The 20,000-nt window shown below is 47.2% G+C and overlaps 1 protein-coding gene across 4 annotated transcripts in view; it reads right to left on the reverse strand.

Annotated features, from left to right (window-relative positions):
- The window catches only part of prickle2b (prickle homolog 2b), a 165,425-nt gene that overhangs the window by 17,549 nt on the left and 127,876 nt on the right, over positions 1-20,000 (reverse strand). For 3 of the 4 annotated variants that reach the window (XM_063214920.1, XM_063214922.1, XM_063214923.1), the window contains one exon: positions 4,077-4,260. In XM_063214920.1, the coding sequence (XP_063070990.1) occupies positions 4,077-4,260 (184 nt within the window). Of the gene's footprint in view, positions 1-4,076; positions 4,261-13,362; positions 14,099-20,000 lie in introns of those variants that run through there. The other variant, XM_063214921.1, reaches the window with a different exon arrangement.

Here is a 20,000-nt window from a genome sequence, read left to right on the forward strand (position 1 = left end):
GGCACAACATCCAGCCTCCGCTGGAAACTAGCTTTTGAGTCCTACTGTGAGATGGACATGGGAGAGGGGGAGAGAGAGAGAGAGAGAGAGAGAGAGAGAGAGAGAGAGAGAGAGAGAGAGAGAGAGAGAGAAAGACAGACAAAGAGGAACATACAGACAGAAAACAGAGAGAGAGAGAGAGAGAGAGAGAGAGAGAGAGAGAGAGAGAGAGAGAGAGAGAGAGAGAGAGAGAGAGAGAGAGAGAGAGAGAGAGAGAGAGAGAGAGAGAGAGAGAGAGAGAGAGAGCAAGAGAGCAGACACAAGGTTGGGCGTGGGAGGCCGGGTCTAGCCTGTCCAACTCTGATGCAACCAGAGATAAGAAACAGCTGTCGCGCAACTGGCTCTCCTGCACAAACAAGCGTGTTGAAGAAGGGATCAAATATGTTCGGACACACTGTTTGTCCATGAGTTCATCCCTCTTTCATGTCCGTCGACCCCCTAGCCTCGGCAGGCCACATACCAGCTGGAAATGCCCGCACACTTTGTCGCTATGACGCCACGAGGTATTAGTATGGAGCCTCCTCCACCTAGTTGGATCTCCACCACGCTTGCTCTGTGGCCAGCAGACATTAATTGCTGCCCAGTTTCTGAACAAGAGCAAGACTGTTTTATTGGTCAAGAAGCTCCTGATCCAAGAAAAAGCACTTAGTTAGGCTAAAGACTTTATGACTGAGAAAATTGCACTTTTTGTACATGAAAAGAGGGATCTTCTCCATTCTCTGCCATTATACCTGACCAGAAATAGACCTTTTTAGCTGCAAAACATACAGTGATTTTGTCATACTAGTAAATATTGGTTTATTATTCAGAGCATTTTCATGAAAAGATCGAATCTGGCAATAGGCAGCACAGTTTCAATGAGCTGCATAGTTGCAATACCTACTCTGACCACCCTGCGCCACCATCTTACACGGTGCACCTTTAAGCAAGTACTGCACACACTGTCGCTATGACGCCACGAGGTCTTAGCATGGAGCCTCCTCCACCTAGTTGGATCTCCACCACGCTTGCTCTGCGGCCAGCAGACATTAATTGCTGCCCAGTTTCTGAACAAGAGCTAGACTGTTTTATTGGTCAAGACGCTCCCGATCCAAGAAAAAGCACTTGGTTAGGCTGTAGACTTTAAGCGAGTACTCCAAACTCAAACCGGCACTTTCCACTACATCATGTAAGCGAGGAGAAAAAGACCTTAACACTCAGCACACAGCTAAATGGGCAACACACACATTCTTAAAACTTTTAGGAGCGTTTCGTTCCGAGTGCTAACTGCAGTTTTCTCTCCCACGTGCCCTGTAAACATTTTTGCCGAGTCTGTTTTGAATTTAAACGCAACCTCACAGGGTGTAGGGTGGAGGAGGAGGGTGGAGGGCTGTGATTCACTCCTGCTCGAAATAAATGATTAACCAAGTGATTAAGTGTGCATCTGGAGCAGGGGGGAGAAGATCTCCGCAAAGATGCCCCGTTTGCTTTGTTCGCCTCCACATCAGTCTTTGGCCACCCCCCCGAATCACACGTTTGATTTATTACTTCTTGCCTAGCGAACAGGTCATTTCCCGCTTCATAAGTATTTAGTGAGCCAGGAGGAGGCCCTGGCTAACATGTAATAAAAGTCTGTTTCCTTTCGCTTCTCCGCACCAAATGTCTGCACCACCACCCAACCGTGTGCTCCTTATTTTACATCTATGTACATTAGCCAGAATTGCATATCCCTCAAGGCTTCAGGCAATTACTGGCTAGGAGGGGGGTAGAACTGAGGAGACCTTGCCTTTCAAACAGGCGGCGAAAAAAAAAGAGACACATAATTAATGCCTTTCCCTAATAACATGCATGGACCCAGAGTTTTCGTATCCTGGCAACTTCCTGACATTTGTTATCCTCCTGTCAGAGTGAAACAGTACGAAACAAACACACACAACAGCAGCCAGCAGCCAGCAGCATGCAGCGGCAGACCCACTAAAAGGCCTGCTGAAAGAGGCGATATTTGCTTTGCTCACCACTAAAGGTGAACGAGAAACATCTATAATGCATTACAGAGAGAGCACTATCATTTGTAAACGGAAAATGGGCAAACCGTATAAAGGGCTTTCTTGCCGTTGTTGTTCTCATGAAGCAGCACTAATGCAGTATGCTGTTATGGCCACAGTATATCGCTGGACCTTTACTAGAGTTAAGGGATGAATGAGGAAGAATCTACAATGCAGTACATTACAGAGCACTGCTCTGTATCATTTGTCAACAGAACATGGGTATATCATGGCCTGTTCTACCTTTGAGTTGTTTGCAATTGTTGGAGCAGCACTAACATGCTGTTCTTGCTACAGTGCATCTCTGAACTTTTGCTTGAGTAAGGGGATGAACAAGGGGGAAAAACCCAATACATTACAGACCATTACTCTGTATCATTTGTAAGCATAACATGAGCATATCAAGGCCTTGCCTATCATTGTGTTGTTGTTTCCACGAAGCAGCACTAATGTGCTGTTCTTGCCACAGCACATCGCTGGACATTGGCCAGAGTATATCGCTAGTCGACTTTCTCGCTGGAGTAATCACGTTATTATACGCTGGGTTAAAGTGCACTGCGTTCAGCAGGCGTGCTCCTTTGGCCCTGAGGCTGGACGCTTGGATGGCCGCTCGTTCCGATGCTGTGCTCTGTTCTCTGAAGCAGTAATTGTCTCGTGGCTCTATGTGACCCTGGGGAATAGGAGATGGCAAGCGAGGGCTAGCTGGGAGAGGTGGATACTGTTGTGAGGAAAGCGGGGTGGTATTGACCGACTCTCTCTCTCTCTCTCTCTCTCTCTCTCTCCCTCTCTCTCTCTCTCTGCGGCCGCTGGTTGGACCGACTCTCAGTTAATCAAGAAAATGAAAATGCACATCAATAAATGATTTCACTGTCCCGTAAAGAGAGGGTGATTTCAGCACGGCCTCGTAAAAAGGTGCATGCCTGGCCTCGTCTAGGCCGGGTGCTGAGGCTGCGGCTTCCAAACAAGGCAAACAGTAGCTCTTATCCAGCCTGGCTGCATTGTAAACCCACGATGAGCTGGAGCAAGCAGTGTTGCCAGATGTGTCTGGCCAAATCCCGCCCAAAATGCTCTCAAAAACCGCCAAAATGTGCTAAATTCCGCCCAAATTGAACAAATTACATTGACTTCTATGGGCCCAAAACGGCTGAAAAAACGTCGAATGGCCAATTTTTCCCGTTTTTACCCGCAGGCGCTTGTCAAAAGTAGCGCAATTGGGCAGGCACCCGCCCAATCTGGCAACACTGGGAGCAAGAAGGCTAACCTTAACAGTTTCAGAGTTGCAATTCCGAGGCCTTTCCAAACCAACACGGAGGAAAAAAAACACCCCTTTACAAGGCTTTGCGCAAGTATGAATTTTACATGCCAATTACGGGGTTAAAAATAGACTCCAGAGAGCCATGTTTTACGTAATTTAACCTGGCAACAAAAGCTCGGCCCTGAGGGCAGAGGCAGAGGCAGCAGCGATGAGTGCACATCAGAACCACCTGCTCGGCTTCGAGGCCCCTGGGAGGCGCCGAGGCACACTCCTCCAGGACAGATCCCATACACACACACACACACACACACACACACACACACATATAGACAGAGAAGCAAGCACACACCAACACACACGGACAGCGGCAGACATCAAAAACGAAAACTGTGCCACAAATTTTCTCCAGCCAATTCAATGCAGCAGCTGATCCTAATTACCACATCCCGTCATCCAGGTTGATGACCTAATTAGACACTGAAAAATGAGTCATGCACACACACACACACACACACACACACACACACACACACACACACACACACACACACACACACACACACACACACACACACACACACACACACACAGACACACACACACACACACACACACACACACACAAACAGACTCTCACACACACCTGCTCTGGCTTGAGTCCGGGGGGCACCCATACATACTCCTCCAGGGCGCATCACACACACACACACGCACACGCACACACACACACACACACACACACACACACACACACCAACCTGCTCTGGCTTGAGTCCAGGCGGCACCCAGGCGTACTCCTCCAGGGCGCAGCCGGAGTCGTCGTCGGACGTGGAGTTGCGCTGGAAGTCGTACATCAGCTTGGTGACCGTCTTCTCCATCTCCAGCTGCATGGCGCTCACTGCATGCTCCTCGCGCGGACACTTACAGTGCAGGCAGATCTTCCTGAGGAACAGAGACGGGGAGAGGTTTAGAGTGAGGAGTTCATGTACTTCAGGGTATCCCCCAGCACTTTATTGCAAAGGCGGCCACCTTGACAAAAAACACCTACCACCTTGACTAGGGATGTAAATAAAATCGAAATGTATCAATGTATCGGAAGTATCAGCCAGCGATTTAATCGAATCGCATCGTATCGTGGGGCATTCTTAAGAATCGAAAAGAATCGAATCGCTGGCCCCTGTGCAATGCCCTAGCTCTATAACACAATAGTAGTGGAAAAGTAATAGGAAAACATCGAATCGAACCGAATCGCATTGTATCGTGGGGAATTCTTAAGTATCGAAAAAAATCGAATCCCTGCTTTAAGAAATCGATACCGTATCGTATCGTCATGAAGGCTGTGATTTACATCCCTAACCTTGACTAGGTCCCCTGAAAAGATGAAGATTTGATGTTGTTCGCGTAATTTCTAAACTTCTAAACTAAATTTCTAAACTAAAGCTATACTTTTTAACGTCCCACCACCTTGACTAACAAAACTTCTGTGGGAAACACTGTACTTGTAATCCTTTTTTGTGTTTTATTCCATGGAAGTCCCGTTTCGACCCACTTGAATTAGCCTTTCTGATAAATGTTGTATATTCTAAAATAATTTTCTTGTCAGGCTAAATGAGAATTAATGTAACAAATGTATCCTTATGGATAGTGGCTGTAGTTTTATGAAATGTAAATTTCTATTTTTATTGTGATCTGTCACGGTATTCTGGTGAGGTCATGTGACCCGGTAATCACCTATTTCACCTGTGGGAGGTATGCGAATGTCAAAGTGAACCTGATGAAGCGCAATGCGAAACGCGTTGTTCACCTAAATAAAAACAGCAAAACTAAGTCCACCAGTGTGCGGTGATCCTTCTTCTTTACTATGGACCGCTTGAATTAGCCTTTGTCCTGCACTTTATATACATTTGAGATTCGCACTATCTTCCTCCTTCTCAGCGGAGAGACAGAGAGAAACACAGGTCAGGATCACAGCGGGCTTATCATTAACTTAACTAGCCCCCGTGGCTAGTAGTTTTGCTGAGTCGCTAGCCTATTTACTAGCCACAGTTATGACAGCATGTTTTTGTCTTTACCATCGTATGTCTAAGTAGCCTGACTCTTGCCTATGGCGTAGCACCAGAAGGATGTTCGCGGAGCAAGGCGGAACCCATTCATCTGGGGAGAGTAAGGTCAATGCCTAAGCTCAGAGGATGAATTGCTCCAGCAAGAAGATCAAAGTTATGACCATAGTTTATTGCATGAAAAAAGCAACCAGACATACGTGTATATACAGTTAACTGAGCATGCTCTTTCTAATATTAAAATGAAGAATAGACAAGGGGGACAAGAACATCTACTGTGATGTGTCATACCCAAAACTATTTCACCAGCGAAAAAGGCTACTGAGACTATAATTGTAGTTAGCCACAGGCAGGTTTTATCCCACATTTGAATGGGTGGCAGGTGCCAATGTCAAGCCCTTGTCAGGAACGGACACAACAATGTCAGTATATCCACATCGCGTGCTCACAGTCTAAAAAGGAAAACCTGGTGTACGACTGAGTAGCTAAAGAGCTGAGTGCGTGCGACTAATGAAAGACAGGGCTGGGCAAGTTTATTAGTCAAACATAGAGAGGCAAGGTCAATGTGATTCACAATACACACAGTACAAGCATAAAGATAAAGCAGATGAAATGAGAATAAAAGGATAGAAATAAAAGGTTACACAGAAGTGCATCAACACCTGACGCCATTAGAAACAACAAAGCGTCCCCTGTGAAAAAAAGAAGACAAACAGAGACTTCATAGAAGAAACAAAGTTGATCACCCGAGGCCTCTCTCTCGTTAGGTCATTCAAAGAACCACGCTTACGTGCTAAAACATGATAACAGGATAACATTTCCTGCATACTATCATTTGTTTTGAATCCTATGAAGTCCTGACTACCTCCAGAGATCCACTGTGTTGACTGCAACGGAGCCAAACATTGACATAGAGGACACGGTCTGTTTCTCATCAGAAGATGACGATGACGTGGTCCTCACAAGGCATTAGTGGGTCCCCCTGACTGTCCTAGTTTCATCTACTGAATATGACTACGCCAAACGCTGATTGGACAGGACAGTACAGGAGGTGTAGATGCAGCTTCAATGGAATGCGTGGGAAGTGAAGAAAATTACCTGTCTGCCAGTAAAACCGTTACTCGACACACACACACACACACACACACACACACACACACACACACACACACACACACACACACACACACACACAGCAAGAAAGCTAAACTTCATCAAGCCAGATGTACAAGAGCATCGCGTCAGGTCTGTTCTCACCGCTTTCCCGATGACGAAAACCAGCACCCCAGCCTCACTACACACACACACACACACACACACACACACACACACACACACACACACACACACACACACACACACACACACACACACACACACACACACACACACACACACACAGGCTGTCAGCTCTGCCACATTTGGCTACAACATGCAGAGACCCCTGGATTCCAACACAACCTCACACACCCTGTGATTCAACACACCAGAAGAGAAGGCATTGGCAAGGAAAACTCACCAAGCCTTCAGGCATAATCTGCCTCGCATCTGTCTAGCATCCGCTTTGTGTGTGCGTGTTTGTGTGTGTGTGTGTGTGTGTGTGTGTGTGTGTGTCTGCATGTGCATGTACAAGCATTGTGTGTTTGTATAAGAGTTTGTGAAGAGAGGGTGGGTGGCTGACATTACCGGCCACTCTTGCCAAACCCAACTTTCACAAACACAACTGAGGAGCCTGGCCCCGCAACAACTCAGTCAGCTTTGCTAACCTCTCTTAGTCCCGACCCAGGACACCAGGACAGCACAGCCCAGCCCAGCCCAGCTGGCAGCAAAAACACAACCGCCTCAGCCTCGGCCCTAGCTCCGGCCTTGGCCCGCTTATGGCAAATCCCATTACCAGCTTCAGATGCCCCGACAAGCTGCTGCGCGTCAAGCGGGGGCCGCGGCTATGGTGGTGGTGGTAGGGCGCTTTGACGGACAGAGTAGACCAGATCAGACCAGACCACACTGTCACTCGTACTGTCAACACTTGGCCGCAGCCTTGACGTCTACAGATGGGCTGCGTTGTCGAGTTGTGCTACCAATAGCCTGTTTACCTAGCCCACGCCCTAACTTAACCCTGAGAGCCGCCCGCTACCGTAGTGCACTGTAATGGCTTGGTAGCTCAACTTGACATATACAGAGCCGGTTGCTTTGGTCAAGATGGGCTGCTTCGTCGAGATGAGCTACCAATTAGGCTGTTTATGTAGCCCTAACCCACATCCTTACTTAACCCTTAGCGGCGCTATGCTACGGCAGTGCACTGTAACCGCAGAAATACACCAGCGGCGATGCGATTCAAGCGACAGAGTGTAGCAGCAAGCGATACAAGCGATTTAGGAGACAAGAGTATGTCCGTACAGGCAGAAGGCAAAGCATTCAAGCATTCCCATTGGCTGTGGTCACTGACCTCTATGCAGTCATTGGCTGTCGCGGCTTGTCGCCGAACCGCGTCATAGAAAGTTGAAAAGATTTCAACTTCAAATTGTTGCGCTCGTCGCACAAATCGCTAGTCTCCAGAATCGCTTTTGTCTCTCGAGTCAATACAAAGTCAATTACTTCCATCGCTCGACTCGCTCAGATCACCGCTGGTGTATTTCTGTGGTAATGGCGTGGTAGCTCGGCTGGATGCGTAGCTCATATCGACACAACGATGGTGCAGTGTGCTGCAGCAGTGGCTTCTTGCAAGTACAAGTACAAGTACAAGTACAAGTACAAGTACAAGTACAAGTACAAGTACAATCCCACTATTGTTTACAGCCAAGTGGCAAAGCCGACATGGCTTTACACTGACACTCAAGGAGTGCTCTTCACAGCGTGGAGCACTTTCCCCAGGTGGCAACCACTGAAATCTTCCTTCAGTGTGAGAGATGGTTAAACTGATAGCTTTGGTTCTACTCCAAAGCAACATCCCAGTAACTTGACTTAATGAGAGACTATAAGGCAGAAGACCGTAAAAAAGAAAGGAAGTGAAATAAATGTGAAGAAACACTCTAAAGGAGGTCACCTTGCAGGTGTACAAATAGGCTGAGGGTAACATCCTTTCCCACGATTTAATGACTTCAACTTAGCACACCTTAAGCTGCACAGGGTGGTTCTAAAAACTGGAGAAAGCCATTCACCGCAACTTCTCTTCAGAGGTGTCCAAAAGTCCAAGTAGGAGTGAATTTGCAATGTAAGTACAACACGAGTGCATGACATTACATAGGTGTTACACAGGTTATTGTTCCATTGTACCTGATGAGTAACCTACCTAAGTTACCGAAGTTTTTAACTTCTTCTTTTACTACTTTTACTTTAACGTCACACACACCTCTGCTGCTGTGGCTGTCCTTGAGCAAGGGCATATTGCTACCTGTATGACTTTTTGGGCTGCCGCTGCAGGGGATGACAACCAGAGCTGCTCACATGAATATTAAAGGCATACATAATATCTATATGAGGGAAGTGAGAGACCCCCTACATGAATATTGATGGCAACAGTAAGTGGTGCAAGGAGGAATCTGGCCCTGAAGACAGAATAATCATCGTCATACAACCCCATGCTGGCTGACATGCCTCTCAAGTAGCTGGTGTTCTGTCGGTAGGGGCTTTTTCGTCGAGTTGAGCTACCAATAGGCTTTTAACATAGCCTAAACCCAACCCCTCTCCCTAAACTTAACTCTGAGAGAGGGTTCTCGTGCAGTGCATTGAGATAATTTAGTAGATGTGCTTGATGGGTAGATCATATCGACACAACACAGGGGACTCAGGAGATGAAAAATCTCCTCTTCCTCGATGTATGACACCATTGCTGCAGGCTTGCTTAGGCTACGTGTAGTCTACCCTCATCGCTCAAGCACGGCTGGGTCTAATTACTAATGTATGTATGACTTATTAGCGGGACAAGATGTACGCTATCGAAAGGGAAGTACCTCATGACAGCACACTTCCAAGAGAATGAATGAGGAGAACATGTGTGGGAAATACAGTGCACCAAGAGGAAAGAAGAGAGAGGGGGAAAGACAGAAGGAGAGAGAGAGAGACAGAGAAAGGGAGAGAGAGAGAGAGAGAGACAGAGAAAGGGAGAGAGAGAGAGAGAGAGAGAGAGAGAGAGAGAGAGAGAGAGAGAGAGAGAGAGAGAGGAGAGAGAGAGAGATACAGAGACAGAGACAGGGGGAAAGAAAGTGAGAGAGAGCGAGAGAGAGAGAGAGAGAGAGAGAGAGAGAGAGAGAGAGAGAGAGAGAGAGAGAGCGAGAGAGAGAGAGAGAGAGAGAGAGAGAGAGGTGTCAACATCTTTTTTTTTAATCTGGTTCAGTTTTTCACCACTAAATGGAGCAGAGGCTTAGAAACAAGGGTTAAAAATAACCTTGTACAAGACTGACTTGCAGGACTCCTCTCTCTCTCCCTCTACCTCTCTCTCTCTCTTTCTCTCTCTCTCTCTCTCTCCACTGTTGACAGCCATGACTAGCGAGGGGCCGAGTGAGGAGCTCTGTGACATCACAGAGAGGCGGGTTCTTCAATTCCCCGCAGACGATGAGTCTATCCAGATGTATAGACCAGATAAGATAAATGTCACGGGGCAATTTCACTTCAGAGAGAAGAGCGAGATCCCTCCCCGGGCCCAGCATGGGATAACAGAAAGACTTTCTCCAACTTAAATCACTTTTTTTTTTTACTCTGAGGGGCTGCTTCATAAGTTAATCAACAATGAATTTCACATGACTTGGATTTCCCCCTACAAGAGCTATATACGTATGGCAGCAACATATTTCACGTGTAGGTAATGTACAGTACATGATTTTGATTAGCGGGAGGGCGGTGTGCAATGCATGCGCTAATAACGGCGAACCCCATTTACTAAATGCCTCTTGAAGCTCGGGATTGTAGAAAGGGCAAGCCGAGAGCGATAAGCCAATTGAAACGGCTCCAATAAAAAGTCTGCCTCCTGCCTGACCCGAAGGCAAGGGGCCGCCAGAGAGAGAGAGAGAGAGGGAGAGAGAGATGGAGACTGAGAGGAAGAGAGAGAGAGAGATCGGGGCTGTCTCGTTGCTATACGGCAGAGCTCAGACGGCAAACTGTCTACCCCGGTGATGCAACTGGACAGCTATTCAAGCCCCCCCCAACTAAGCCCACCACCACCACCACCCCTACCCTCTCTCTCCCTCCATCCCTTGTTCTGTATTGATCATCACCACCACCACCACCCCTACCCTCTCTCTCCCTCCATCCCTTGTTCTGTATTGATCATAGTGTTTGCCTCCCAGATAACCCCCTATATGCAGAAGAGGAAGGGCCCAGGCCAGGGAGACTCTCTCTATCCTCATAAACACGGGGCCCAAGCGGCCCACTGTGTCCCTCCGTGGGAGACTGCGCTCTGTGCTCTCTGGTCTGATGTGGTTTCCAGGCTGACGCAGGGGGAATCGCCTCAGTGCCAGCTCCCCCTCTGAGGATGTTCATCCTGGGAGACGCCAAAGCCAAGGGCCCCCCTCCCTCCTCTCTCTCTCTCTCTGCGGCAAGCAGGCGTCATTCCAACCGGGTGTCTCAACAAACATCTTTAAAGGGCAGTTAGATCCGAGGATGAGCAGGCCCACTCACACACACACACACACACACACACACACACACACACACACACACACACACACACACACACACACACACACACACACACACACACAAAACAGCTGGGCACAGACAGGGGCCAATTTTCTCTCCCTCGCTATTTCTTTCTTCCTCCCCCCCTTCATCTCACTCCACTCGTTTTTTTTCTTCTCTTTTCTTTAAGTGGCTTTTGTGTGCTTGTTTTCTCTCTCCCTTTCTCTCTCCTCCTCAGAATGTAAACTAACGACGGGACACTGTAAAAACAACATTGTCTGTCTGTCATAGACTCACACTTTGCACACCACCGCACAAATCCCAACTCCTTGTTGTTGGAGGTAAATGACCACTCTCAGACACAAAACAAGACAGAGTTTAATTACCGCTAAACAAGATTACGGCGCACCTTAGTCTTCCGCCATCAAGCTCCACAAAGCAAAGGGGGACTGGCTGATTAGTGTCCAATTATGCGGGGGGAGACGCACCGTAGCCTGTTGCGGAGCGGTGAGGAGATTACGTGCAGTGCCCACCTGCTGCAATCACTCATAATCCTGAGCTCCTTGACACGCAGGCACCTGGCCACATTATAAGGGCACCAGATAGTCTACGCAACGGCACACAAGGCACAGCACACACAGGCACACACACACACCTATGTACATCCTGCTTCCCAAGTTCACTATTCTCACACACGCAAACACACACACACAAACAGGAACACACACACACACAGACAAACACACACACATACAAGACACACACACATAGGGACAGACACAGGTACACACACGCAGGCACGCAGACACCACTCACACACACAAACACACACACACACACACACAAACAGGAACACACACACACACATACAAACACACACACATACAAGACACACACACATAGGGACAGACACAGGTACACACACGCAGGCACGCAGACACCACACACGCACGCACGCACACATTCTGTGTCAAAGGTTAACTGGATTTAAATGGGTTTGGGATTGTTGATTCCATTTTCGTTCTCAGTTTAGTCCCTCACTTTACTGCTTTTAAACTGACTTATTTAACATAGGTTTCCCGTGCATATATAGATGCAGAATAACCGAATAGGTATGACTGACGTCCGCTGCCCCCGGGAGGAGTGTACTCTGACTTTATGAATTGGCGTGTGTGCCATCAATAATCCAACAACCCTGTATTCTGGTGGTACTGTTAAATCACTTTAACCTGCATAATGACTGTGCTAGAATACCAAGGACAGTTGTTATTACAACAGTTGTTATTACAAGTATTAGCCAAGTATGTCTCACTGCTGAGCTGCCCATACAATATGTAAGACCGGAATTGTCAACATTCTTCTAACATCGATACACCCCAAATATATATTGGGTCAGTGTTTGTCTTTCCCAAGCAAGAATACTGTAGCCGTAGTAGTAGATATACAGAACCGCCCCCGCCCCAACCCAAAAGCAAACCTCAGTCATCTTCTGGGATTAAAAAAAAAACCCATCTGTACAAATGATCAGAAAGCTCTTAAACACTCCAAACGACACTCGCCTAGGAGACCAAGAATTCTCTTTTAGATTGATGGTCCAGATAATGATGTATGAACTGACACTGGCAAATAAATCAATTAACCCCCTCCCCCTTGGTCTTTCGAGAAAGAATGGAGGAAATAAGGCGTTTCGGGGGTAACCAGGGAACGTCCACTAATTCCATTTTCCTTGCGCAGTCTCCACACAGCAATGTGCAAACGGAGAAATGCTGTAACCGAGGCATACAGCGGGTGCTTGTGCCACATTGGCGAGGCGCAATAGCCTTGGACTGGGCGCAATGTTGCCCCGCCGCCTACAGCCAGCTGCTGAAGTCGCGTAGCTGTTCATATGTTAATCCGAAGTGGCTGTTCCTGACTCAATCAATCCGGGGGACGGCCAGACCATCGTGGCAGTACAACAAAACAGAGATTTGGAAAGGGTCAGATCATCCGCATCACGGTTAAGTATCGGATTAGTAAAACATCGGCCAACAAAGTCGCAGCCCCCAAACCAGCAAGAAATAATTTCGGTTGTGGCATAACGTTACCAGCGACTGCTGTAACAAGCAAAATGTTGGGTTGACTGGCCTACGTGTCCAAATGGTTTTTGGCCAACGCAGATACGATCTTCAAACCCGCTTAAAATAGACCATCTCCACAGGACGCACGGTTGTTGTGTTTTAACAACTGTCGCTTACTTTGCAGTGCAAGTATTCAACATCGCAACATTAGTCAGATTATGAGTTAGTATGCATAACGCAGAGGTTTTTACTGGAATTCAGAAGTTGAAATAAAGAAATAGGTAACAGTAGTCTGCGAAGTGTCGCCTTCTTACCTTTACCAGGAACTTGGAACAAGGAGCTTGCCGTTCCCTCGACCTCTATTAGTTTTTAAGGATCCCTTCCACATTGCTAGTTTCTTCATTAAGTGCAAAATATCATTAATCTGCTCGAACTCATATTCCCTTTGATAAATCTCGAAAAGCTATACGCGCCCGGGTTCTTTGGAACAAAGATACGGTCGAAATCGAAGCAAACGGCAGGAGAACGAGCCAAAGAGGCAACATCAACTTTTGTTAACGATGAACGCAGTCCCTCCGTCCTTTGGCAAAATATGCACCAGGAAACGCATCTAGTCCACGTTAACAAATCCGAATAGATCTTTTTTTAAATCCTTTCATGACTCCAACATACAGTGTGTCCGTGTCCAGACTTCATTGCAGTATTGAAAATGATGCCAAATCTTTCTGCACGAAGAATACAAGCAAGGAAACATTCCGGTCCGACCGCGGCGCGTTGCATGCAGAGTCTGACTGTGTGACTTACCACCTCTCGGCTCTCACTGCCCACACAGCCCCGCGAATGTTAATGAGTGTCCATGATGTCAGCAACTCTCCGTCCGAACAGTGGTATAATTAGCGACTTGAATGACTCGCATTTGGATTCATTTACATGCAAATCAGACCACTTTCTTCGATTTACGAAGATGCCAATTATACATTTAGTAATGGTACAACCAGAAAGCCAACAGCCAGATACCTTAAGTAAGTGTCTACGCAAGCGCGGGTAGGTACAAGCCACAAACAGCCAACTGTTCTACTGACATGGCCACATATGTATTGACCCACATTTCTTGAAGGGTTTTGTTTCTCTAAGCCTTGTGCCCCTTATGCCCTCGCACGTTATACTAACAACAATCAATATCATTCAGAATTAATGAACCCCTTTATTTAAAACCCAAATTAATGATTTTTAAGATCACTGTCGATCAATGAACAGTGGCCCAACGGTTTGAAGAAGACATCAAAGAGTGGGATACATTTGGCGCCACAAAATCTCACGCGCTGATACAATGTTACAATACAATGTATCACGGCGTTTTCTGAATCGACGCACACACTCCATACGAATTGACTACAATTGTACATCCACTACTATCCATAGGTTATTTCATCCAGGCTATTTTAAGAGCTGTTAATCAACCAAATGGTAGTGAAATCCCTAATTAGTCCCCCCTAATAGGCCTACGACCTGAGCTGGTTTTCTGAGTTAGTTTAGAGCAGTTTAGCCAGACAAGCTTTGCACATTCATCATACAGCCTTAACCATGAGTAAAGAGGAGGGAAAAGAGTTATGATTGAAACAAGCTTTCACAAAGGCAGCCGAAATACACTGCAGTGATTCATGGGCAGCCTAGTGCCTGTCTACAGGGGACCTGAGTGCAGAGTGCCGAGGAGAGAGGGAGGGTGGGGGTGCATGGGGGAGGTGAGACGGTGAGTGAATCAATACATATGTTTATCCACCACATTGGAGGCCTATTGTGGCTCGTGCGGTTGGGTGTCGAATAGCCGGGGAAAAGGGTAACAACTTGCCTGTGTGCAGGTGGTGAAACAATCCATTTACAACCGAGCCAAGCTAACAGAGGCTCCCTTCATTGTCAACACAGTACAGGCCGTGGCCGGCATTTAAGCACGGTTACGACAACAGGGTCACTTGTATGACAGTTCAGACCTGAAGACGCTTCACTGTCTGTCTTTACAGAACTGATTCAACTCCCCTTTTTATGACACTGAAGGTATCAGTTACCCTACGCTCTGTTCTAGTAAGGCTTCATCCAGTGAGTGTCTTTGTCCTTTATGAAAGCTTTTGTATGCCATTGTGTGCTTCCCCAGATGCATTGCTGTAAGCTTGGAAAAAAGAGAAAGTGATTGCATGCACAAAACAGTGTCCTGGGGTGAAACAACCTTATAAGCAAAGCAACGGTATCTGAGATCAGAAAGGCTTTAAATAAAAACAGACATGCTTTTCTTTTTTCTTTGGTACACAGCATCAGACATTAGGCTCTAGTACCAGAGGTTTTGTTATTGTTGTCCGTAAAAAGAACACATGAAAATCCATCCAGGCCCTGCCGTGGCCTAACAGTAGGGCACTGGATTACTACGCCAGCAACCCGGGTTCGATTCCGGCCCGGGTCATTTGCCGCCCCCCCCCCCCCCCCCCAACTAAAAAATCCATCCTATATCCATTTAGCCTCATGCAGACAGATAGTTTCGCAGACCACCAGCCGCCTCCCTGTGGAAAGTGCTGATGAATATCATTCTGGGTGAACATGCAGGCAGGCAGGCAAGGCAGGCAAGGCAGCTGAGCCTGGGCCCTGACAGCTGATTGCGGCATAGGACTCCTTTTCTGGGGCCGACCCCCGGCATGAGAGATAACCGAAATTCTTTTCGGGGAGAGCTGGGTAGGGCCGCACTTCAAAGCCCTTTTGGAATAACTGCCCCTCTCAAACCCACCCCAACCCCCACTCACCCACACCCACGCACACTTATACCTCTCCACTCCTCCTCCTTCTCCTCCTTTTCCTCCTTGTCGACCTCTCTTCTCACTCCACCCCTCTGACCGACCCCCGTTCCTTGCCTTGCAATCTCACTTCCTGTTATGGGAGAAGGCATGATGCCAGAAGAATTTTCCGGGACAATCTGTCACCAATCTCCTTTCTGCGGGGCCCACTCAGGAACGGCACGCCGGAACGCTGGAGCGCTGGAACGCCCCTACCCTCCTGATCTCGCGTGCCCTAGTAAAGCAGCCCCCTCAAGCACACGGAGTATAATAGCCAAAATGGGCTTCGCTCTGCCTCAGCCTCAGCCTCTGTCTGGGTTTTTTTTCTTCCAAGGGGGACATTTTTCATTCCAAAACCCTAAATGGATTAATTTTGCATGCTCCAGATGACAGAAATTGTATTTTTAACAGTGTAGAGGATTATCACAAAAGCAAAAAGGGATTGAAATGGAATTTGCTTAAAAAGTTATCTTGGATTTAATGTTTCCCTTTCTCTTTTTTTGTGGGGGCTGTTTTTAACTTTTTATTTTTTTGTGGGCCGCTAGCCTGTCTTGCATGCTGTGTGGACAGGCTGTGTAATTCATTAGGCTGCTCCCTGGCTGGCTGTTGCTTCCGACTGCATCCCTGGGACTTAGTGAGTGACCTTGTAGGAGCGACTGCTTGGGAGCAGAGTGGGCGCACTTTTTTCCCCATCTTTCCCCCATCTACCTTAAAAAAAGAAACCCTTCCATCTCCTCTCTCCATCTCCCCCCTTCACCACCCCCCTATATCTCCATCTCTCCATCTCTCTCTCTCTCTCTCTCTCTCTCTCTCTCTCTCTCTCTCTCTCTCTCTCTCTCTGCCCATTTGTGCTCAGGGTGTCTGGGATGGTTAACGTACAGCCACATCCATCAGAGTATCCATTCAAAGCCGAGGCGCTGCTCTCTGGGGCCTGGCGGCCAGGTAGTGAAGGCTCACTCACTTTTCAAGGCTAGGCTAGGGTGCATGCACGTATTCCCATACTCACCTTTAACTGGGTCATACAGTATTTGCTTCGAGGGGACAAGGTGCTAGATGTTTGATGGTTTGAAAGAAGAGAGGATTAAAAAAAAACTGAAAGAAAAATATTCTTTCTCATTCTCCTTTGCTCTGCTATGAGGGCGGAAACTGGGTAGGATTAGATGTTTTTAAAAACCTCATCTTTCTTTCCTGGTCCATTTGAATGTTTGGGTTGTGGCCAGTGCTTTTTTTTGTAACTGAGCCCTGAGGAACGTCAGTTGACTGAAGGCATTAAAAGAACAAAAAAAGATAAGTGTGCAGACATTTATATTTAATTTTTCACAGTCTTTTGTTTATGTTTAGCACCTTTAAATCATGTGTGCGGTGTAATCCGTGTAATTGCAGATGGGTTGTGGCCAGCGGTTTAAAAGTCTTTGAGGCAGTAATCTTTTATTTCCACACACTGCTCTTTATTATTTCCATAGCGCTCGTTCAAAGAAGAAACCAAGGAGGCAGAAGGTACCGGAAAAAAAACACACACCAGGCTCCTCGGGCTGATTTCTGCCACACACATCCAGAGGCCATTTTGGTTAACCGAAACCCCAAAGCTGGCTGTCAAAAGAAATCTATACAGTAATGATTAAGGGTGTCAATATCTAACAATATCCAATTACTTCCCAGCCCGGAGCGGCTTTTTGGAAGGATCCTGCCTTGGGGCAATCTGCTACTCCCAGCAACCCTTTCGCCTAGAATCCCCCTTGGCCAAAAAGTCTTCATTAATTACGGACACAACTTCCCGCAGAAAAGGGGCCCCAAGTACTGTAATTGATGAGTGCCCAAGCAGCATGACAAGACAAAGAGCTCACACCAGAGTACATCCCAGAGATACATTTACATTGCCTTTCTCACTTGAGAAGAAAGCCGCACGTGAGAGTGCATCTCAGATATACATTCGCATTGCCTTTCTCACTTGAGAAGAAAGCCACACGTGAGCACTTCTTGAAAACAGCTTTTCAATATTCGTTTCTGTTTTCATGGGAATCGGAGGAGTATTTCAGCTTGCTTTGTGATCAACCTGCTCAGTTACAGAAAATAAGGTCTGCTGAGGGGGGACTGGATTCTCCAGGGCGCTCTGTCATGGTTTAAAAGTAGCAACCCAAACTTTAGGCTAAATCAACTCATCCTCAAGTGGGCTCTGTTTAAATATTTAGATTGGAAGGCTGCTCGAAGGCCGGCGTATTTTGTCAAACAGTGCTAAGCCAGAGCTTGGCATGGAAAGGAGAGGGACTATACGAGCAGCAGACTACGAGACACTCACACCTCTTGCTGGATTCAAAGATCCACATCCAAGTTTGGTCAACGTCCAGGGCCGTGATAGTGTGTTTTCTGACTTTGGTGAGGGCTTGCTTTGTACTCCTTTTTACACATCTCAGCTGTTTGTTTTTGGAAAACCAGTCAATCCCAATCCTTCCATCTCTGTGATGCCGAGAAAAAAAAAGAAAAAAAGTGTCACAGATTGTTTAAAACGAGCATTTCATGAAGTGAAATGAAAAGGACTTTTAGGACTTGCTCTACCTCCCTTGCTACAGCTATGTTCAACTCACAGTTGAAATCTGTGGCCAACTACAACAGCACCTCTGTGGGTTTGTGGGGGTTCCAGAGGTCTGGTAACTATATTATCGGGGAGGGTGTGACCTCAGCCCCAGCGATGAAGTGCGCACGTTTCCTGTAACAGGACAGAGACGGCCAGGACACTTTCATTCATCTGAGGGGAAACATACTACTCTTGGAGTTGCGTGGGGGTGGGGGTGTGGGGGTTCTACGGTATATGCTTCTGGGATTAACTGTGCAGAGCACACGAGGCAACCACAAAGACATGTCGAAGGCCTGCGTTGCTTCAAGACACGAGAAAAATAAAAAATAAACAATTCAGCGAACGGCCATAAACAAACCGGCTTGTTTAAACAGAGCCAAAAAAACCTCTAGGTCTAGAATGACCACCATTAAACAGCAAGAGCATAAACGACTCAGCGCTGGATTTTCTAGGGCAACGGTGGGAGCCAAGGTATGGGAATCCCGAGGCGGTGGAAACAATACCTATTTAATTTTGCACGGACAGAGAGAGACGTGTCACGAGTCTCGTGCAGCTGATAAGGCCCCCCGAGCTCACTGTCTGGATTTCATTTTCGATAATAATCCGTGGGCACTCTGGCTTTGAACTCATCGTCGACCGTCAAAGCGGAAATTATTTAATTGCAGAGCGAAATGTCTGGGGAGAGAGGACAAAAAGAGAGAGATGGGAAGGGAAAGGTGGCCCAGGTCAACCCTGTGAGCCACACGGCAGCAGAGAGAGAGAGAGAGAGAGAGAGAGAGAGAGAGAGAGAGAGAGAGAGAGAGAGAGAGAGAGAGCGAGACGCATAGAGTGGGTAGGATTGAAGAGGGTGGTGGGTGGCTGGCTGGGGTCAGTGAGAGAGAGAGAAAGAGAGAGAGAGAGAGAAAGAGAGAGAGAGAGAGAGAGAGAGAGAGAAAGAGAGAGAAAGAGAGATATGGAGATATTAAGTCCCCGGAACAAAGAAAGCAGAGAAAGAGGATTAGAGGAGTTCAATCTGATCCTGGAAACCCCTTCTCCTGAACCTGCTGCACTGGCGGTTCAGATAAATGGCCAATATAAATAGGGCGGATTACCCACTGGGCCTTGGAGGAGGGAGGAGAGCAGGATGGCTGAAGGATGGTGGAGGGTGGTGCTGGGGGTGAGAACGGAGCACACATCTGCAGCCAGTTCCTACTCTGTTCCACTTTAAAGAGTTCTCCGTGGCCTGTTTTAGTTCCATGGTCTAATTAGCTGCACACGTATTACTTTTTGGTTCACTTTCTTGTGAACTTCGTATACTGACTTTGCGGAAAAGGAGTTGAGGACGGACACCAAGAAAAGTGTGACCCAGAAGTGTGACACTGGTCTTGTGACACTGGTCTTGTGACGTGATGACATGTGCTTGAGCAGCTGTGGCCTAATTGGCTTGGGAGTCGATTGGAAGGTTGTAGGTTCCCTTGAGCAAGGTACTTCACCTCACATTGCTCCATGCATTGTAACTAATACCAATACCAGTACAAATACCATACCTTGGTAACTTTAAAATATATATATTTTTAAGGGTTTT

This window comes from Engraulis encrasicolus, chromosome 14 (assembly GCF_034702125.1).
Source record: "Engraulis encrasicolus isolate BLACKSEA-1 chromosome 14, IST_EnEncr_1.0, whole genome shotgun sequence".
NCBI lineage: Eukaryota > Metazoa > Chordata > Actinopteri > Clupeiformes > Engraulidae > Engraulis > Engraulis encrasicolus.